This window comes from Haliotis rufescens, unplaced genomic scaffold (genome assembly GCF_023055435.1).
Source record: "Haliotis rufescens isolate VD_foot unplaced genomic scaffold, xgHalRufe1.0.p SCAF_22, whole genome shotgun sequence".
Classification (NCBI taxonomy): Eukaryota; Metazoa; Mollusca; class Gastropoda; order Lepetellida; family Haliotidae; genus Haliotis; species Haliotis rufescens.
In genome coordinates this window covers 6,062,590-6,085,716 of record NW_025963913.1, presented here as the reverse complement: position 1 = coordinate 6,085,716, position 23,127 = coordinate 6,062,590, and the positions used below count along the sequence as shown (strand labels likewise).

General features: G+C 42.8%; 1 protein-coding gene across 3 annotated transcripts in view; it reads right to left on the bottom strand.

Annotated features, from left to right (window-relative positions):
* The window catches only part of LOC124118215 (plexin-A1-like), a 73,084-nt gene that overhangs the window by 10,662 nt on the left and 39,295 nt on the right, over positions 1-23,127 (bottom strand). For all 3 annotated transcript variants that reach the window (XM_046480337.2, XM_046480338.2, XM_046480335.2), the window contains exons 3-21: positions 20,928-21,140; positions 20,296-20,424; positions 19,029-19,129; positions 18,392-18,449; positions 17,312-17,469; positions 16,071-16,232; positions 14,986-15,073; positions 13,246-13,509; positions 9,690-9,857; positions 8,921-9,143; positions 8,281-8,441; positions 6,904-7,031; positions 6,243-6,302; positions 5,850-5,924; positions 5,203-5,272; positions 4,545-4,694; positions 4,170-4,323; positions 1,615-1,785; positions 204-328 (exon numbers count right to left, since the gene is read on the bottom strand). In XM_046480337.2, the coding sequence (XP_046336293.2) occupies positions 204-328; positions 1,615-1,785; positions 4,170-4,323; positions 4,545-4,694; positions 5,203-5,272; positions 5,850-5,924; positions 6,243-6,302; positions 6,904-7,031; positions 8,281-8,441; positions 8,921-9,143; positions 9,690-9,857; positions 13,246-13,509; positions 14,986-15,073; positions 16,071-16,232; positions 17,312-17,469; positions 18,392-18,449; positions 19,029-19,129; positions 20,296-20,424; positions 20,928-21,140 (2,658 nt within the window). The remainder of the gene's footprint in view (positions 1-203; positions 329-1,614; positions 1,786-4,169; positions 4,324-4,544; positions 4,695-5,202; positions 5,273-5,849; positions 5,925-6,242; positions 6,303-6,903; positions 7,032-8,280; positions 8,442-8,920; positions 9,144-9,689; positions 9,858-13,245; positions 13,510-14,985; positions 15,074-16,070; positions 16,233-17,311; positions 17,470-18,391; positions 18,450-19,028; positions 19,130-20,295; positions 20,425-20,927; positions 21,141-23,127) is intronic.

The window sequence follows — 23,127 nt, the reverse complement described above, 5'->3', positions numbered from 1 at the left end:
GTGCTACACTAACTGGGCTGCAGATACGAAGGTTGCGTGTTTGATCTTCGGGAGTATAAAGAAAACATTTGTCATTTGACTTTACCGTTCATAACATTGTGTTCAAATGCAAAATACATTTCTAAATTTCTAAACTTCTATTTGATTCGAACCGCATTGGTAATCATAGGGGACTATGCACAACTCCACCACCCGGAACTTACCAAGTGGTATCTGATGGCGTCTACTCTACTACTTCCTCCCTTCTCCTCTTCCTCTTCCTCGTCTTCAACGAGAAGTTGTACCTCGCTATGAGTTAGCTGTTGTTGCTGAATATTCTTGTAGTTCACTGAAACAGGGCGGGGAACGAGGTTTCAAGTAACTTCAAAGGAGGTGGTCTGTCGAATATCATTGGCCTAAAAATAAACTACTGCCTCTCTAACTCGAAACCCTTTGTATTTCATCAACAGATACGGAATGACGGTTGTATTCAATCACCCGGACACTATACTCTCTTTGTGTTTGGCTTTGGCATATACAGCTAATAAAAGTTGAGGGCCACCCGATTCTTTCCTATTACAAAGTTCATCTGTATTGACATGACATGACAGATAACTATAGTAAAATAAAAGAAACGGGTGCTTCTTAACTTAGGCATAAAATATTAGCTGTAGTATTATGAGAGAATTGGGTGGTCCTCAACTTATTTTTAGTAGTATATTTTTCTCTAATCAGTGCCACATGCCTACTGTCTTTTGGTGCAACTGAAGGATTTGGCCAAGAGTTGTTATACAGAGTTTTTCACGTAGCCCTTTGGTACATTTGGGTCGAGGTGTCTTCCATTATTAAAACAGTTAATATATCAAGAGGAACGCTATTTACTAACTGCTGACACCAATCATTATCTGCCAAGTGGTCTGAACGACATCATGAATACTAGCGCCTGTTGAATAGTTGCGAAAAAGGATACAACACATGAAGGCACACCGTGTTGAAACCCGTGAAGATCCGGGTCTTCAGCAACCCATGCCTCGCGTAAGGGGCTGGACGCGAAAGACGCTAAAAGTAGTTGTTGTTACCCTGCCTGGCGCTCGGCATTAAGCTGATAAAACAAGGACAGGTCGGCTCGGTGTCAGTATACTGTGTCGGAGTCGGGCATTCCTGTTAAACTGCGGCATGATACCTCTACGCACGCAAGCATGCACACGTTATTGCACATCGCTATGTAAGTGCAATAATCTTGAACGCAACGTTAAACCCCATTTCATATCACCTTCACCTGACCGTATTACTAAAGTGGCAATTAACAGGATCGAGTGGTCTGGCTCGCTGATTTGGTTGATGAATGTCATCGTATCCCAATTGGATTCGATTATTTACAGACCGCCGTCGTATAGCTGTAATATTGCTGAGTGCGGCGTAAAGCAACAAATCAACAAGCCTTACAGAAACTGCCTCATAAAGAAGCTCGGATATAACGTCACTGTAGCAAATACACACGCTTTTAAGAAACAAGTCAGCACTTTATACATATTATATATTTGGGAATGTTGCCCTATGATGTTATCACGGCTTGACATGCAGGGGTGCGCAACTGGTACCGAGTAGACAGACAGTGGAGCAATACTTGTATACCGTATCGGTCTTCCTCCTCTTCTGTCGTGTGTTTATTCAGGAGCTCGACGAGCGAACCGTCAGTGACGTGATAGTCTGACAACGTCATAAGCTTGACGTGATTCTCGTCGGCGGCAGGGCACGTGTCTTCCTCTTTGAGTATCAACTTCCCCTGGTTGCCAGATAGCCATTCTAGTCAACAAAATCAGAGCAAATGAACATCTTTCTGAAAGCCCCCTCGACCCACAAATGTAATGTACTTTTTGCATCAAATTGCGTTCGATTATTAAAATTCAGATAACTATCAAGTAATTTCCGCTATAAGCCCGTTGTCACATCTTGTGACTAAAATGAATTTGGTGTCAGTTTTTTGCATCAAATTGCGTTCGATTATTAAAATTCAGATAACTATCAAGTAATTTCCGCTATAAGCCCGTTGTCACATCTTGTGACTAAAATGAATTTGGTGTCAGTTTACGTAAGGTTTACAATGTGATAATCCTTCCTACATAGACATGAACGTGACTATATATTGCAGGACTAATTATTCATTAGTCAATCGTATGAAGGCTCACGTTATCCACCTAGAAACGCCTAACTTTAAAGAAGTTCCCCCAACTTTAACAATAATGTCAGTTCAAGGAATGTGTCATTGAGAAACAAAACAATTCGAGTAATTCTCAGCAGAATGATGTTTTGGAGTGGAGGCTTTGATAAGTACAATATGTAAACCGATGGGTTTTTTCTTTATCAAGAGTGAGTATGAAGTAACAAGCATTATTGAATCATGCTGAATGAGCTGATATTGAGTCACGCCGAAGCATAATCAGTTGAATCAACCATGTGTATTTTTATCTGTACAATATATCCAGGAATCAACCATGTGTATTGTTAACTGTACAGTATACTCATGAATCAATCATGTGTATTGTTATCTGTACAATATACCCAAGAATCAATCATGTGTATTGTTATCTTACACTATACCAACGAATCAATCATGTGTATTGTTAACTGTACAGTATACTCATGAATCAATCATGTGTATTGTTATATGTACAGTATACTCATGAATCAATTATGTGTATTGTTAACTGTACAGTATACTCATGAATCAATCATGTGTATTGTTATATGTACAGTATACTCATGAATCAATCATGTGTATTGTCATCTGTACAATATACCCACGAATCAATCATGTGTATTGTTATCTTACACTATACCCACGAATCAACCATGTGTATTGTTATCTGTACAATATACCCAGGAATCAATCATGTGTATTGTCATCTGTACAATATACTCATGAATCAATCATGTGTATTAACGTCATATGACTGCATGGCGTGTACGGCATGATATGGATCTGGCTTTGAGATTTTCCTAACATATCATCATCAATGTCATATCAAGTTCTGTTCCTTGTTGTATTAATGCGTAAACAACATATCCTATTACACTATCCCACTTGAAACCACCAACAGGAAACACCAGAGCTGCGAACTAAGACGCAACTGGCATGAGTTTCCTCCTGATAATCTAACACGGACCTAGTCGACCTTAACATCACATCTGTTGAAGAGGGATGATGATTCATATGGGACTTGTTGTTAACATGTCAGTACTTTTCAGCTGCAATACATTTCAATAAAACTGGCGACACAGATAATATAAACAAACACATAAACCGCAATTCCTACTTTGGGTGAGTTTTAGACACACGTCATCATTGTGACAAGGTAATTGCAGTTGTCTGTGCGGTTCCTGGGTTCGGTTCGTCACACCAGTGGTTGATAGCATGGGTAAGTAAACATGTAGACATCCGAGGGGTAAACATGGAATACTACGGAATACCAAAGGGGGCACCAGATGATCTAGTCTTCCTCGTACTAAGAAAGGGCAGATCTCCAGATTCATTTCAAGCCATTGATCATTTCCTTTCGTTATTCAAATTCCGCATTTGAACGTGTTCTTTTGGTAGTAAAAAAATTCTCCATATAAGTGTTTTTAAACCAAATGGTTAATTTTGTAAAATATATTTCATTAAATTTATGTTTCAGGCAACTTCTAATTTCCTTCCGTTCATGTGTTGCCACAATGGCGCATCAGCTGGCAACAGACAATAAGGTGCGGGGATTGTCTGTTGTGGGTGTGGCGACTAATACAAGAGGTAAGAGTTGTCTATTCCGGAATGCACTCGACTCAAGTAGCTTGTTCCGCCAAACATTAAAATGTTTAGATTCAACTTGACATAAGTATCTCTTGTTTTGTATATGAGAAATGGAAAGAGTTACACATTAAGTACATTCTGTCCATACATTAGTGTTTATTCGTGGTGAATTTTTATTTAAGTTCCTTTTTAAATTTCATGCTACGAACGCCTGTGCTGTGCCTCGTGGTCCGTCCTATACCTGGCGAAGGCACACTGCCGAGGGTTTTCTGGACTTGGCGCAGGGTCAGTCTATGTGCGTGTATGAGTTACGATGGCCGGTGCTCGGGTTATTTGTGGAACATGCTTAGGTGGACACAGTAGGAATACAAAAGTTTTTCACTTCAACTTGCAATACACTCACGCAAATCTATATCCGCCGAACGGGGCCGAATGGATGCCGGGTCCTTCTTATAGATGACCCCGAGACATTTGGCCTTGACCTGTGTTATTGTGTCACACTGCAGAACGGCGCAGGTCGTCGCAAACTCCCCTCCATTGATTTGCACTTTAAGAGTCTGTGAACAAAATACAACAAAGATTCTGTAAACAAAAACAATATTTTGTCAACATATTTGAGCAAGGTTTTATCAACCAAATATATTATACTCAAGATTCGATAAACAAAATACATTACAAGCAATATTCGGTAAACAAAAGTAAATTGCACTGAATATTATTCTAACCCGGATCTTCACAACGTAATAACTACTTGTACGTCATAAAGTAAAGGCCTCACTATCGATTGATCATTGTCAGTTTGGGTCAGCAGCAGTTGGTCATAGGCCAGTGTGGCCCTAGCTGCTCCAGTGACGGCGTCTATCGGGGCCTTCTCCATCACCGTCTGCATCGCCTTCACCAACATGATCAAAGCTGAACCGCCGCGACTCTGAAACAAACACGTGCAAGACACCACAGACGCAAAGACATTTATTTATAGCTTCTGACGTAATGATGCAAGGCCCTACCGTAATGGTCAAGTTGGCTCTCAGTGAATACCACGCTGGTCCACCGCAACCTTAACAAGGGTAAGTGTTCCGATTTTTTTTTTACATTTGCAACAGTGTATAATATAGCATAACATATTTTATAACACTTGGTAACCTAACCCTCAGCAGCATCGGCAGGGAGTCCCAGTATCTGCTCTGGGGTGGGTGTTCCATTCCCCAGCACAATGTGGGTAGCCCACACGCGGTTTATTCCGGGCATGGTGCTATAAACGGCGTAAAATCATACTCATTCATTCTAATACAAACTTCAAGACATAAGGACATTCACACTCGTTTCTCGGTCACACGGAACTGACACACAAAAGAGGCGCCACACGGGATTCCGAAGAAAACACCCTCTGTACTGAGTCATTTACGAAGCCCTCATCTTCTACACTGACAACTTACTTTCAAGAGATGCTGGTGCAGACACATCCCCAGCCACGTAGACGTGACAGTCTCCGTGATAGACTCGCACCTGCAATGTAATCAGTATGTGAGTGAGTAAAGTTTGTTTAACGTCGCACTAAGCAAATGTTCCAGTGAAATCACGGCGACCTATAAAAAAGTCAAGTCTGGTCCAGACAGACCATTGTTGATGTCATGAGGAAGGTACGATGACAGTCACTGAGCCTGACCTCATGATCCATTTCGCTGTGCAGAGTTGCGTCCCTTAGGCACACCAGAAACCTATGATTGAGAGTTCGAATCCCGGTTCGCCCCGATTATGTTTCTAGGTTTGTCAGCACAATACCAGTGCTCGTGAGTTTCACCAAAGTGGTAAACGTGCAATACCTGTATCACTTTGTCTTTCCTCCATCAAACTGACTATTTAGAATTGAACTGTTTCGAATTAGCCAAAACATTCTGCTTTAAATACCAATTTTGTGTCGAATGATGTTAGAAACGTAGTTCAAATAGTAGTAGTTTGTTTATTTTGATGAAATATATCCAAAAACAATTTCCTTCTAATGACTTTTCTAGGTGAGTGTTTCATAGAGTGCCCGTATGTAGTCACTATGGTTACGTGTACGGCGAAGTTATCTAATCGTTACCTTCGAAAGAGACTTTTGTGTTTCTTTCTTGCAATAGCATCAGGTACATACTGCTCCAGCAGTAATTTGGTCAGTCTGAAAAAATAGTATTCTGTTGATGGCTGTAATGATTTATGACTACAGCTAAATACAAAGAAATGTACACCGCATCAAGGTACAGGTGGCGTATACATAACTTATTTTCTTTTGTTTTCACTTAAGACAAGTCATAACATCAGATAACAGAAACCTTTCACAGCGAATGCCTTTACATAGTTAACTAGTTTCATAAGTCAGACAAGAACAACAAATACATGTTCATTGCATTGTTATTTCATTTTGGTAAATGTCTGGAATATTATATTTCTCAATCTACAAATTAAACAAAAATTATTAAATAAAAAAAAAGCTTACTGCGAGAAAAAGTCCATATTCTGTAACAGACATGCCGCGAGACACCCGGCGAAGGTTGATCTGAAATAGTTGTAATTTTAGCAATATAGCAAGCCACATTATAGTGAGGTGCTTCACACGGGTCTTTATCGTGACGACCCCTTCTGCTTTGCCCATCGGTATTTCTCCCTTCCATCAATACACATACGACAACATTCTGATGGTAAGACTGTGTGGATAAACTACGACTTCAGTGCCCTTCAATTTCAAGTATGATTTAAGTATGATTCAAGCATGATTCAAGTATGATTCAAGTGAGTATAATACGTATTTCCCTATATATGTTACGCTATGTTATATGATATTTTTTTCTGAAAGTTGGATGCGGATGAATTAAGAGTGAACCAGCCGTGATCACCCGATCCCGTTAATCGCCTCTTACGGCAAGCATGGGTTGCTGAAGACTTATTCTAATCCGGATCTTCACGCGAATGCCCTTATGTAAAAAGAGAACACTGTTTCTATGATCATCGAGACAAGACAAGGAGACTTTGAGTTGTTTGCACGTTTTCAGACTGTGAGTTTGAGTTGCTCAAACTTAGTGCTGTGAAGTACAGCTCATGAATATCACTCCCGAACTGAGTGGAATGCTAGTTTTGTCAGTGCTGGTTAGCGTGCTTACTTGTCGGACAGAGATAACGTCCTCTGATTTTCCAGGGTGTTAATGACGGTGATGACGAAGAACTTGTTCAAGAAGAGACTTTCCAGTTCCAGCATGGCAGTGTCTAGGGATGTCACGTCAACACAATCCTGAATTCCACAGAAACAGAATAATTAGTACAGTAAACACTGAACTGAACACAGGAGAAACAAAAAAATAAGTACAGTTAGCACTGTCTAAAACACCATTGAAACAGAATACCTAGTACAGTCAGCACTGTCTAAAACACCATTGTAACAGAATAACTCGTACAGTCAGCACTGTCTAAAACACCATTGTAACAGAATACCTAGTACAGTCAGCACTGTCTAAAACACCATTGTAACAGAATAACTAGTACAGTCAGCACTGTCTAAAACACCATTGTAACAGAATACCTAGTACAGTCAGCACTGTCTAAAACACCATTGTAACAGAATAACTAGTACAGTCAGCACTGTCTAAAACACCATTGTAACAGAATAACTCGTACAGTCAGCACTGTCTAAAACACCATTGTAACAGAATAACTCGTACAGTCAGCACTGTCTAAAACACCATTGTAACAGAATAACTAGTACAGTCAGCACTGTCTAAAACACCATTGTAACAGAATAACTAGTACAGTCAGCACTGTCTAAAACACCATTGTAACAGAATAACTCGTACAGTCAGCACTGTCTAAAACACCATTGTAACAGAATAACTCGTACAGTCAGCACTGTCTAAAACACCATTGTAACAGAATAACTAGTACAGTCAGCACTGTCTAAAACACCATTTTAACAGAATAACTCGTACAGTCAGCACTGTCTAAAACACCATTGTAACAGAATAACTAGTACAGTCAGCACTGTCTAAAACACCATTGAAACAGAATAACTAGTACAGTCAGCACTGTCTAAAACACCATTGTAACAGAATAACTCGTACAGTCGACACCGTCTCAATGACCACGAAAACAGAATATTTAGTAAACTTCACTTAGCAGTCTCAAAGCCCTGGATTGATTTAACTGCCACTCCATTATTTATAATAATTGTAAAGAGAATGACCGTCAAAATGCATCGTGCAGTCATTCCGCCGAATCTGACACCTTACCAAATAAACATACCTCTGGTGTAAAGGCTGCGGTCTAGGGGGTATGACAACAGCAGGAGGACTTAATGATGTGAACATTCTTGACAAATTAATTTATTCAAGTATATGGAGACATCTTGACAGCCCCGATGGATCAGACTGGAGGTACTCAGAACAGCAAGTCACGCAAGACGAAACAAAATATAACGCGGTTGTAACTGGATGAGCTGGGTGTTTATAAGAATAAGGAGACACAAGTTTTATCGATATCCTACTTACAATTTCAGGATATCTAGCCAGTTTGTGTGACGTCATCTCTGTGACGTCATCGGTTGGGAAGAGTATTTGGAAAGCGTAGACATTGAACTTGTTGTAAGGTAGGCCTGTCTCCACCAGCTCGCCTGTAATGTCGGTCATGTCTGTCTGAAGCTCAGCGAAGGCTGGTATAAAAGAAAATCATGTCAGCTTTGCTTCAACTCAAACCTCGCATGCACAGATACAGTTTTTTTGGAAAGGGGTGGGAGTGCACAACTTTCCAAGGTTGGGGTGCCAAACACGATCATACGAACTGTAAAGACCCGTCAGTACTGTCGATCCTACCCAATGTGCCGACCCGTCAGTACTGTCGATCCCACTCACTGTGCCGACCAGTCAGTACTGTCGATCCCACTCACTGTGCCGACCAGTCAGTACTGTCGATCCCACTCACTGTGCCGACCAGTCAGTACTGTCGATCCCACTCACTGTGCCGACCCGTCAGTACTGTCGATCCCACTCACTGTGCCGACCCGTCAGTACTGTCGATCCCACTCACTGTGCCGACCCGTCAGTACTGTCGATCCCACTCACTGTGCCTACCAGTCAGTACTGTCGATCATACTCACTGTGCCGACCCGTCAGTACTGTCGATCATACTCACCTTGCCGGAATTCGGTTTGCATCCGGAGCTCCATCTGCTCCATGTCGTCCTGCAATTTCTCTACCGCCAGTCGGCTCCGACGTCGTAGAAGGACGCCGATGATAACGAGGGCCAGGACGCCGAGTGCCAGGAAGCCGACGGTTATATACAAGTACAAGTGTACTTTGGAGGATGGGATATAACGCAGGTAGCCGACACGACGTTGTATATAACCCAGGCGTATCTGCACAACAATACCGCCATATGCAGGCGATCAAGATTCAACATACAAAAAATTGATGTGTGTGTGTGTGTTTGTGTTTGTGTGTATGTGTGTGAGAGAGAGGCGGGGGAGAGGGAGGGTGTGTGTGTGTGTGTGTGTGTGCGCGCGTGCGTGCGTGCGTGTGTGCGTGCGTGCGTGCGTGCGTGCGTGCATGTGAGTGTGTGAGTGAGTATGTTTTAGGCCGCTTTTGGCAATATTCCAGCAATATCACGGCGGGGGACACCAGAAATGGTCTTCACACATTGCATCCATGTCGGATGGGGGGGGGGGGGGGGGGGGGGGGGATCCAATACATATTATTTTTAGAACAGTAAACCATATTTTACTTTTAAACTGGCGTCAATTATCAGCACCATACTCGTGGGTTTTATCACTATTTCACCAGCCATTTACTCTCACCGTCACTGCGTCCGTGAAGAAGCCGGACTATAACTGGAATACTGTTCAACGCGGCGTTAAGTTCAACTCACTCTTTCCACAATGTTATAAGTGCAGCCCCTCACAAACCTGAACTTCAGGCTCCTCGGAATCGTCAGATATTGTGAGTGGGCGACTTTCCGGGGCCAGGCAGTGGATCTCAGTTCTGTACACCTTCCTGGAGAGTACGTCACAGCTATTCCTACCAACAGTCACGTGGAAGTCAGCTGCTGCTGCAGCTATATTGATTCGTTCCCCCTGCAAGTGGATATACACAGGTATAAAGGACGTGGATAAAGAGGTGCATGCGTGTGTGTGTTGTTTATTTACGGTGTTTGAAGTTTTCAGATGCCAAATATCACGAAAATGTGGGCGAATGGAAGTTATATCAGCCTATGACGGGCACCCCTTAATTATCAGAATGGTATCGCCCTCGCACTCAAAGCACATGCACAGGTGCATGAAGTGGCCAGGTCGTTGTGACTTTTCCGGGTGTTGACATCAGCAGCACAGCAATCAGGCAGGCAATCCAGGCGGATCTATCAGTGAAGTGTTCATGTATTTTATAACGTTGTGAAGATCCGGGTTAGAATAGTTCTTCAGCAACCCATGTTTTGTCGAAAGAGGTGACTATGCTTGTCGTATAAGTCGGCAAACGGGATCGGGTGGTCAGGTTCGCTGACTTGGTTTGATGGACAGATATATTGTGTCCAGTTGATTATAAATGCACAGTTAATAACAATAGTCCATTTGTATGGCGCTTTTCCTATGCTGAATCTCAGGCTCAAAGCGCATTAATATCCCCGGTCAATGGATCAATGTGCACTTGAATTTCATTCTCAACTCACTGGGGAGGGCACAACACAAGCTGCCTTTGAGGCGCTAGAATGTTAAAAGCCGACTCATCCTACCGGGTACCCATTCACTGCTGGGTGTATAGAGGCACATTTCGAACAAAGTCCCTTGTCCAAGGAGACACCACACGTTTTCACCGAAGAGCATAGCAAAGAAACATGTGTCTTATTATGTGTGTTCCTTTGTGTTTATTGACAGGTTTCACGACCACAGTGCGCAGCGACAGCTTTAAGACACGGAGAGGAATATAATTTTAGTCGATACCTGTGGCGGGGATATATTTATATGTCAGCCATAAATTTACAGACAGGAATAGGAGCGTTGTTGGTTGGCCTAATCAGAACAGTTTATTCTTTTTTAAACCACCAATGGCTGTGCTAGACCCGTGAAGATCCGGGAAGAAATAAGGCCTTCAGGAACTTGCAGTAAGAGGCGACCATGCTTGTAAAAGGCGACTAACGGGATCGGGTGGTCAGGCTCGCTGACTTGGTTGATCACTGGATTGTCTGGTCCAGACTCGATTATTTACTAAACCTCGTCATATAACTGGAATATTTCTGAGTGCGGCGTTTAACAACAAACAAACATTAAGTTTTCCTTCTGTGACTTCGTAACGATCGTATTTTATCTTGGGAAGGATACGAATTAGGCGTTCCTACAGTCAATCGCAATCACTGCCGGAATTGACTGAAACTCATTAAAACTATATATCAAACCAAATAATATTTGTGCTGATCGTAAGTCTACCTGCATTGACTTCCGCGAAGGGTCGCAACATTCAAATAAAGCGAATTATATCAGCATTGTCCGTTCGTTTGCGAAAGGTTGTGAGTTAGAAGGGGCTAATGAAACAAACACTCGTCACATTGTGCTTATTCAAATTTTAAAAAAAGTACATTAAACCCGCTCATCCAGCCTATTTATATTTTAACAGCTATGACAATAAATATAGTATATGTATCCTTTAAAGCAAGTGTGTCCTTGTTATAACATTAAACCTTTGAAGAGCATTGCAATTAAGTTGTTGGCAAAACGAGCACGTGCAGCTGGTGAAACTCGTAAAGCACGTGCTGTAACGTGCTCTCCTCGCGGAAATTACTTAGTTCGGGGATACTCCTGACACGTCTACGTGCTCTGATTCCTGCACACCTGTGCATGTGTGACACATGCTCTAACACCACGTATGACTTGCCTTTGGGCAGATGTTCAAATTAGAAACGCCTTAATAATAAAGAGATTCACATTTGCCACGTGCGTGATCATTTCCCATGTGCCAATCTGTCATTAATGCATGTTTCATAATAACTGACGGAAACCTTCATTGTCTTGTATATATATCTAAATGTCCATTTTTTGTCCTGTCTACAGTTGCATGTCAGTAAATAACTCTTTAAAGTACTTGATCATGACACCCTTATTTTCAGTCTCTGGGAATCTCTCACCAGATCTTCAACCTTCTGTCTGTCTTTAGACACTTTTTCACACGTGTAGGGTTTCCCTCAGTCTATTTATATCTTGCATTAAGCACTTCCTTTGATACTTAAGGCAATCTATCTTTTAAATGGCCACCCTGGTCCTCTACAGGTAGCTTCCTTCCATACCTGACTTCCTCCTCACTTCGTGTGCTGCTGTTGAGGAGGAAGGATATTTTCTTTTCTTCAGGTATGGAATGGCCACATTTCAATCTGTTTTCATCTGCCTTGATATCTATATTAGGGTGTTGAATTAAATTGAATATATATATGTGTATATATATATATATATATATATATATATATATATATATATATATATATATATATTAATATAGTAATAATTAAATAAGTGGAGTAAGATTGAACACAGTTTTAATAGGCTCGCGCTTTCAACTCATCAGGCCATAACTGAATAACGGACATGAAGTAGTAACATATAGTTACGTGACGTAACAGCAGCAGCCACCCCCAGTCTAATAAACGCACAATCATCTGCCTGTGTCTGTGTTCTACAACGGCACGAGCCGGATCATAAACACCACCCCGGGTACTCTAGCAATTCCATGTTTTAGACGGTGCAGGATTACAATCTTTACTTCGTGGAATTATCATGGCATTTGTATCATGGAACTTTAATAAAACATAACATACACTTGCAAGAATTGAAGAGCGTGGCCTGTATTTTCAGTGTAGTTTAATGTCATTCAGGATAGTGATGCTTGTGAAAGTTTTGGTACCAGAAAACTACATTTACATACCACCTCATCCTTATGTCAGATGTTGGGATTCCGGGGTCAGAATATACACGTGAAGTACTGTCGGAAATGCTAGAAAAACGATTTTCGGCTTCGTTTGTTAAATACGATTCTTGGAGATATAAAACATAATAATGATCTATTTCATTAAGTTGTGAAGTTGTGAAAATTCCGCAACCCATGCGACATCAGTGTTATACAATATTCATTTACTCACTAATTAACCCATTTTCCTTGTAAAAATATTTTTCTTCTTCCTCAAGACCCGCCAGCCATTCAGTTGCCCTAAAATATTCTAAATTTATAAAACTCTTTAGAAACGTCTTTTTAAACTCCAATTGCATTTTGACACCGGATTTCGACTTTTGGGTCGTAGAAGAATTTAAGGATTGACACCATGACCTCTGACCCGTCTGTTCACATTTCGATCAACGAGGAGATCACGTGGTACATTAAATTTTACTGTACTTTTATAGATATGTAACCTACGATAGAAAGTCCCCCCACTCCCTCCCTACCCTGTAAGTTTTGAAAACAAAAGTCATGGAAAAAGGGCCTCACCCTGATGATGATGACAGTTCGTATCCCCTCCACGAGCTCTTTGGTCATGCCCTCCTCAGTGAAGTTATAGAATACGGGATCGCTCACTATCTCCAAGGTCTGGCGAAGTAAACTGGAATTGACTCCATCCATTTTGAATTCCACCTCCACTTGTATTAGATCAGCGTTGTCGGGGTTGTTGTCTATCTCAAGCTTGTCTCTGAGGTCCTTCGTGATTGTTGGAGCACTACACTCTATCAAACTGTCATTTGTGTGGCGGCAACCCTAAACAGTGAAACAATACTTGCAATGATACATTCCTCCCTAGTATATTGTTTTTGTTTGTTTGTTGCCGCACTCAGCAATATTCCAGCTATCTGACAGCGGTTAGTAAATAATCGAGTCTGGACCAGACAATCCAGTGATTGACATTATGAGCATCGATCTACGCAATTGGGATACGATGACATTCATCAACCAAGTCAGCGAGTCTGACCACGCGATCTCGTTAGTCGCCAGAAGGCCTATTCTCTGTCCGGATCTTCACGGGTCTAGTACAGCCATTGGTGGTTTAAAAAGTTCTGATTAGGCTAACCAACAACGCTCCTATTCCTGTCTGTAAATTTATGGCTGACATATAAATATATCCCCGCCACAGGTATCGACTAAAATAATATTCCTCTCCGTGTCTTAAAGCTGTCGCTGCGCACTGTGGTCGTGAAACCTGTCAATAAATTGCGGCGACTCACACATTCGTCACACCAAGGAACACACATAATAAGACACATATTTCTTGGCTATGCTATTCGGTGAAAACAGTTACACGCTGTTACACATGTGGTGTCTCCTTTGTTCGAAATGTGCCTCTATACACCTAGCAGTGAATGGGTATCCGGTAGGATGAGTCGGTTGTTACCTTCTAGTGCCTCACAAGCAGCACTTTAATCCATTGACCGGGGTTAATAATGCGCTTTGGGCATAAGATTTAGCATAGGAACAAATTGACAATTATTATTAACTGTGCATTTAAATTCAACCGTACACAATATATCCGTCCACTACTATTTGCCAAAATAAAGGTACACCCAAACACTTATTATTTTTTCCGGAACCGAGATACATGCAATAGAGAAGTAAACATATTCAAGACGTCATAATGTGTGTTGGAAATCCTGTTATTTTGAAGACCTTTGAAGCAATTTTGGAACATTCGAATTAACATGTCCGAGTGGTATCCTGAACATTAACACGTACATGCTTGTAACATCAGAAGAACATACTATAGAACTATTAAGGTTGTAACAATAACATACATGTATCTAACTGTATGAAAATTTAGACCCGAATCTTTATAAAACTTTTAAATTCAAATTGATCAAATTGTATGTACAATTAATAATTTCAACAAATGGTTAGACTTGTAAAAGTCAAATTTACAACATATAAACGTTTTTTGCTTTGGAAAGGCGTAAATATTTACGAAGTAAAGATATACATTCTTCCAGTGTAAGATGTTATAACTACAACTACGGCATTACTGCTGCAGACCATGCAACGATGTCGTAAGAGGCGACTGACGGGATCGGGTGGTCAGGCTCTTGGTTGATGCATGTCATCGTATGATTATGATCTCAATCACTGGATAGTCTGGTTCAGCCTCGATTATTTACAGACTGCCGTCATATAGCTGGAATATTGCTGTGAGCGATGGTAAGCAACAAACAAACAAACAAATTGCGGCAGACAAAAGGAAATATGTACCTCCGACACGCTCGCGCCCACGATCTGCATTCTGGGATTCTGGATGGCGTCGAAGTTGGTCCCTGATATTACCAAGTTTCTCCCGCCACTTCAACACAATTATCAAGTTTTTAGAAACATTATTGTAAATGCTGATGTGTATCAAATAAATCATGTCATATTTAGTTGTGAGGTTTGAGTGAATTTGGTTTTACTCTGCAGTCATCAATATCACAGGTTTACTCGACCGTCAAATAAATAGGCACACGTGGATCACTGGCTGAGCTGTGCAAGGATCCGCTGAGCGTGGGTTCGAATCCTCCCTGCTTGGGCTGGTGCATTTCACCAAGATAGTAAACGTCCACTTTAGGCTTAATATTGACACGTTTTGCTGTAATTATTTTTCAAAGTGAACTCGCTCCCATGTATGTACAATTACCTAACCATATGCATCCATTTGCATCCGTGGTCTTGTCGTAGAGCATCCGCCCGGAGAGCGGAAGGTCCGGGGTTCGATCCCCTCACGTGTCATACCAAAAGACGTTAAAAGATGTACTTGCTGTTACCCTGTCTGGCGCTCGGCATTAAGGGGCTAAAACAAGGACTGGTTGGCTCGGAGTCAGTAAACTGTCTGGTGGGGTATTTATGTTAAACTGCGGCATGGCATCTCAACAGGCTACCGCTATTGACTCGGCATTAGTCCGGACAAGTACAAGCAGCCACACACACATGCATGCACGTCGCTATGTAAGTGCAATTATCTTGAACGCGACGTTAAACCCCATTTCACCCACCTCACCATTTACATCTGCAGAAATCTGAACACCGGTAACTCTGTTTCCATTTGCAAACGTCCACGTGATCATATACATTAATATGGACTATATATGGCTTTAAACACATTTCGAATTTGTTTAAATTTTATTTTAGACATGACAATGGCTAAATTAAACACCAAGGCACATTATTTTTTTAAGGAAAGAGTAGTTTTCTGCTTCTTAACAATCGCAATATGATAAACAAGATCACAGGTACTTTATGTTTTGTGTATACATATATGATAAGACACACTAACATGTACATTGCATAATAAAGTACACCAATACCTGTCAAAGGATCTGTTTGGGAATATCCCTGCTATAGTGGGGTCTTCAACGTAACGGAATGTGCCGATTGGGTTGATGTCACTTTTACCGTTCGTCCACGTCACGTTCTGTTGTCCTGGCGACTGACTGGGGGGTGTGAGACACGTCATGACATCATGGCTACTGTGGATGGAAACAGAACCATCGGACACCAGGTATAGGGGGCGTCGTGGAAGTTAATACTGTCACTGCATGCACACTAATATTTGCATTCGATCCACAATCAGTAGGTAAATTCGAAACCACTCGCACTCATTCTACTTTAACAGAGTCATGTGCGATGAACAGGTTTAATTTCTGGTGGCCAATCGTCTATAGCACCGTATTTCGCTGTGCAGCATTACGTCCCTTTCACGTACCAGAAACCTATGATTATGGGTTCGAATTCCGTTTCGGCCCGATTATGTTTCTAGATTCGTCAGCATCATGCCCGTGCTCGTGGGTTTTAACAACCTGCTAAACATCTAAGTCCTGCATATCCTCGGGCTTTCCTCCCACATGAAGCTGACACGCCGTGATGTAACTGGAATACTGTTCAAGGCGGCGTTAAACCAAACTCACTCACTCACACTGATTCGTGGGGATTCCGGGTTAGAATAGGATCCCAGAACCTATACTGGTCATAAGAGGCGACCAAATGACATGGTGTCTGGCTCGTACCCCGGACGTGTGGATGGTTGCTCGCAATACCAATCACTTGTGTGTCTGGTCCACACTCGATTATTTACTAGTCGCCGTCATATAGCTGGAATATTGCTGAGTACGGTGTTAAATAACAAAAAAAAAAAGAATAAGTCCCCAGCTAATTATGCACGTAAGAGGCGACTAAATGCACCAGGGTTGTCAGGCTCGGTGGCTTGGCCGACTGAGTGTCATAGTACCCACAGCATCCATAGGACGTTGATAATCACAGTGTTACTAGTCACTCGGCTACGTACAATCCGCGTCCAAGTAGCCCGAAAATAGCTGACATGGCTTTGAACGCACAGAGTTTATACAGTACTCTACAGGGAAGAAACGTACTGTTTGATAAATCGTAATCACGAAGAAAATGCTCACGCACGCACGCACGCACGCACGCACGCATGCACGCACGCACGCACAAAATAAAATGTTCGCTCGGCCTCGGGACTGCGATACCATGCACGTAGTGTCAGTGATGCCAATGCTCATGGAAAGATGATATGGTTCAACGTCCGTACGTAATGTTGATGCCCGTGCACGTCTTCTCCCCTATGGTGATGGTGAGTGCGCTGATGCTGATGCTGAGGAGATGAAGGCTTCTCCCATTCAGCGTGAGACGTGTGCCCCCTGCCATTGGGCCCTTATCTGGACTCAGTGTGTCAATAAAAGCATCGCCCTGGAACAGTAACACAGCACTCGATGACATACAGTAAAGGGCCCTTGATATTCCGGGGTGGGAAGGGGAGGGGGATGTACACAAATTGTTCCCTGAAACAAAAATAAAATACGTCCTCAGGTTTTACTAAATCAATGAAACGTCCCAGGTTTTAATAAATAAATAAAACAACTTCAGGTTTTACTTATCAATAAAACGTTCTCAGGTTTAACAAAATAAAATAAAACGTTTCCAAGTTTTACTAAATCAAAACGTCCCAAGGTTTTACAAAATGAATTAAACGTCCTCGGGTTTTACTAAATCAATGAAACGTCCCCAGGTTTTGCTAAATCAATAAAACATCCCGAGGTTTTATTAAATGTAAAATAGTTCACTGGAAACCTGGATGTTCTGGAGCTGACGCGTTGTGTTGGTTTCCACCCACTTCGCCTGATGTTTTGGTGAAAGACGGGAAAAAGTAAGTAGGTGATATGGATTTACAATGCTTGGCTGGATTGAGGTAATTATGTGTTTCCTCTATGTCTGGCTCACTCACAACAAATTAGATACCTAATTACTTGACGATAAAAGCTCTGAAAAGACTAATGAATAACACGGTCCGCATCATAAATCTATCATAATTAGTGAAAACCAGAATATATATATATATATATATATATATATATACAGATTTGGATGCACGCACCCATGTTATTGCGTTCGATCATCAGGCATAATTGGATCATACTTGTGTGTATATATATATATATATATATATATATATATATATATATATATATATATATATATATATATATATATATCAAAGAAAATATCAAAACTTTTACTCTTTCAATACAAACACTAAGTTTTAGGGTTTGACATGCCTACTTTGTGTTTGAAAATCACTTCAAACCAGAGTGAACATGATTCACATACGTACATCATCTGCGTTAATTGGTATCCAATAGAGGTGACCACAGTCCTTGAATGTAGTACATCTGAAATATACAACAGCCTTCTGTGAAATGGACAACACCACTCCATGAAATGCACAACGTTGAAAGGTACACAACCTTTCAATGCAATGTACGACTCCCATCAGTCAGTGCCATGCACTATTCTGTAAAATGTTAAAATCACTCAAAGCACAATGTACTCAATCACCAGTACAAAACCCATCAATAAAACCTGTTAACTGAAGCGTATTGTCTGTGTGGCGTGGCATGGTGTGGTGTGGTGTGGTGTGGTGTGGTGTGTCGTGGTGTGGTGTTTGTGTACACGCCATAGTCATTCCAGTAAATCTTAATATCTAATACAATCAATGTTTCTACAGTTGCGTTTGTCCATATTAAGCAGAATACCAACCAAGAGCACATGAACTAGCTGTTGAATGGACAAAAACTCATTCTTGAGAGTTTAAAACGTGCTACACAGCAAGTCGTTGACCAATCGATTCTGATAACTGGTTCTCGGAACTTAAAACCAAACCATAGTACGAAGCTACACACAATATGCCTGCAAATGCTGATTATGCATATTTTAACACACTAATGCTTACAAAATCGCTTACAACATACTTTGTTTTGTTCCAACACCATCCACAGAACGGATCAGACCGATTCAAACATGATGAAATAATACCATTGCACGGAACTTTGTGCAGGCACTCTTTCTCAGTCTGCAATGTAAGTCATGGTCATTAAAACATTCAAACAAATAAGTCTGTGATTTGTTGCTACGTTTCCGTTTGATACGATACGTTGTGGTACTGATGTATGTGAGACCGGATCCTCGTGCTGCATCCCATACCAATATTGTGTTGTGATGTAGCCAGTAACTGTTAGGTAATCAAACGCAAAAGGAAGTATGTGAAAAAGCCTTTAAACGACCCAGTTGTGTCTTAATATGAGTAAATAAGTGAGCTGGATTCAACGTGTCTTTCAGCAATATTCCAGCAATATGATCACTGCGGTGGACAATAGAATTGGTTTCACTCATTTGTATACATGTGGGGTGGGGTGGGACGGGGTGGGGTTGGGATGAGATGGGGTGGGGTGGGTGGTGGGTCAGCCCCGGCTCATGCTTTAACCACTAGGCTACCCTAAAGCCCTTACTTCAGATGAAGCTAGATCCTCTTAAAGGAATCTTTACATAAACACGAGATGCAGCGGCCAAACTCCGATTCCCAATATACATAGAGTTAAAATATACATGCTTGTTCAGCTGACAGAGGATTGATAAGACCATGTTCTATGTTTCATAGTGGCATATAAACTTAAAGCAAAACACCATGCAACAATGTCATTTTTTTGTGGCAGGTAAATTCTCCAAGCCCAACAGTACACATCCATCTATCATTGCTGTTATACAGCACGAGCGTTTGGTTGAAGCCACTTTCAACAGTTACATCATGGCGTGTCAGCTTAATGTGGAAGATTTGCCAGAAATGATGCAGGTCTCAGACGTTTACCATTTTTAGTGAAACCCACGAGCACGGGTATGGATACATTGTCATAATGGTATAGATGCATTGCCACCCATGAGGCCACCTTTACCTATTTAATTCCACATGTTATTACGAGGAAAACTGGAAGCCATGTGCATCCTTTACTTGAACTGTTCAATCTATGAAGGAGTGCAGGGTAGATTTAAGTCGCCAAAGAAGCGAAATGGTTTTCCTTGTCAGTTTAATATCTTACTTACATATATACACATTTCGTACTTTGTTTAGTAGCATCATGCCATTCTACTGGCTACTCGGGGTGATCACTACACTGTATTGTTCCGAAGTCCGTATACACGTTCATACATAGGCAACAAGGAAAATACAAATTAACGTCTTACTCTGTTTTCGTAGAGAACGATCACACCATCATCTTCAACGATCTTCATCTGTCTGACTGCTGTCCCCTCGATTGACAGATTGCCGATGTAAACACCTTTCAGCAGGTTTTTGTTTCGTGTTATGTATAACTGAAATAATATACTGGATTTTAGAATTAATGGGATTACGCAGGGGGGGGGGGGGGGGGGGGGGGTCTTATCTTTGAAAATCATTAAATTTGCTTTTTCGGCACCAATGTGCGACATTTCAAACATGGTGAGAGGTATGCGGTTGCAAATTCATTTCTTGACTCAGTCTTCACTGAACCAATCTATTATATTTTTACACAAACTTACCCCGACAGAGATTACTTTTTACAACTATTGCAGGGATGAGTGATATATGCATAATCATATTTAACAACATTTCTTTTATTTTTCAATTACATAAAAAACAGACTCGGTATTCTTTCTTTGCCCCTCCCAGTTTATTTTAAATAATTTAACATGCGAAATTCGGTTCCGGTTCCTCATATTTGAGTTCTTTTCCATCCCGAAATTAAATCAAAGTAAAATTCGACCTATATAACAAATTTATACAAATTCTGAGCCTCAAGTATTCTTTTTAAGTGGCTTACACTATATGACCTCACCATTTGAACTGACCCATTCGTCGGAGCCACTAATATCAAACTGTGAAGACCGCCGTGAATTGATGCTCCTGTAACCCTGTGAATCCTGCCGATCGGTTCTCGAAGTCCGGATAGTAGGTTCGTTAAATTTCCAAGACTCCCAACTTGGGAGGAGAACTCTGCTATGAAGTTTTTACACCGCTCCTCACTTTGGCATAGGGTTTCTTTTGACCTCTTGAAACAGAGTATGTTCAAACATAGGATAATTTCCTATAAGTAATAAATATATAAAGTATAACAAAAAAATCTTCCTTAATAGAACGCCCAATTATACTGACTCGAACTCATCGACATGCTTTGACATACAGACGGAACACACACACACACGCACAGGCGCAAGCACAGGCGCGCACACACGCAGACACACACGAATACACGCACACGCGCACGCGCACGCGCACGCACACGCACACGCAGAGTTGTTCAACATGCCTCTACATACATGCACCACACATGTACTGAGCCACATGCACTGACATATCGGCGGCACACACACACCTCCCTCACACCCAACCCCCACATCTTCCGACACACGTGTACCCAGCCACATGCATTGACATATCGGCGGCACACACATCCCTTCCTTACACCCCACACCCCACACCCCTCCTCCACACGTGTACCCAGCCACATGCACTGACATATCGGCGGCATACACACCCCTCCCTCACACCCCTCCTACACACGAGTACCCAGCCACATGCACTGACATATCGGCGCATACACACCCCTCCCTCACACCCCTCCTACACACGAGTACCCAGCCACATGCACTGACATATCGGCGCATACACACCCCTCCCTCACACCCCTCCTACACACGTGTACCCAGCCACATGCACTGACATATCGGCGGCATACACACCCCTCCCTCACACCCCTCCTACACACGTGTACCCAGCCACATGCACTGACATATCGGCGGCATACACACCCCTCCCTCACCCCCCCCCCCCTCCCCCCCCCTCCTATACACGTGTACCCATCCCTCACCCCCCCCCCCCCCCCCCCCCCCCCTCCTATACACGTGTACCCAGCCACATGCACTGACATATCGGCGGCACACACATCCCCCCCTCACACCCTTCACCCACACCCCTACTACACACGTGTACCCAGCCACATGCACTGACATATCGGCGGCACACACACCCCTCCCTCACACCCCCACCCCTCCTATACACGTGTACCCAGCCACATGCACTGACATATCGGCGGCACACACACCCCTCCCTCACACCCCCACCCCTCCTATACACGTGTACCCAGCCACATGCACTGACATATCGGCGGCACACACACCCCTGCCTCACGCCCCACCCCAACACCCCTCCTACACACATGTACCCAGCCACATGCACTGACATATCGGTGGCACACACACCCCTCCCTCACACCCCCACCCCTCCTATACACGTGTACCCAGCCACATGCACTGACATATCGGCGGCACACACACCCCTCCCTCACACCCCCACCCCTCCTATACACGTGTACCCAGCCACATGCACTGACATATCGGCGGCACACACACCCCTCCCTCACACCCCAACACCCCTCCTACACACCTGTACCCAGCCACATGCACTGACATATCGGTGGCACACACACCCCTCCCTCACGCCCTACACCCACAACCCTCCTACACACCTGTACCCAGCCACATGCACTGACATATCGGCGGCACACACACCCCTCCCTCACAACCCACACCCACACCCCTCCTATACACGTGTACCCAGCCACATGCACTGACATATCGGCGGCACACACACCCTCCCTCACACCCCACACCCACACTCCTCCTATACACGTGTACCCAGCCACATGCACTGACATATCGGCAGCACACACACCCCTCCCTCAGAACTCACACCCACACCCCTCCTATACACCTGTACCCAGCCACATGCACTGACATATCGGCGGCACACACACCCTCCCTCACGCCCCACATCCCTCCTACACACGTGTACCCAGCCACACGCACTGACATATCGGCGGCACACACCCCTCCCTCACACCCCACACCCACACTCCTCCTATACACGTGTACCCAGCTACATGCACTGACATATCGGCGGCCCCCACACCCCTCCCTCACGCCCCACACCCCTCCTACACACGTGTACCCAGCCACATGCACTGACATATCGGCGGC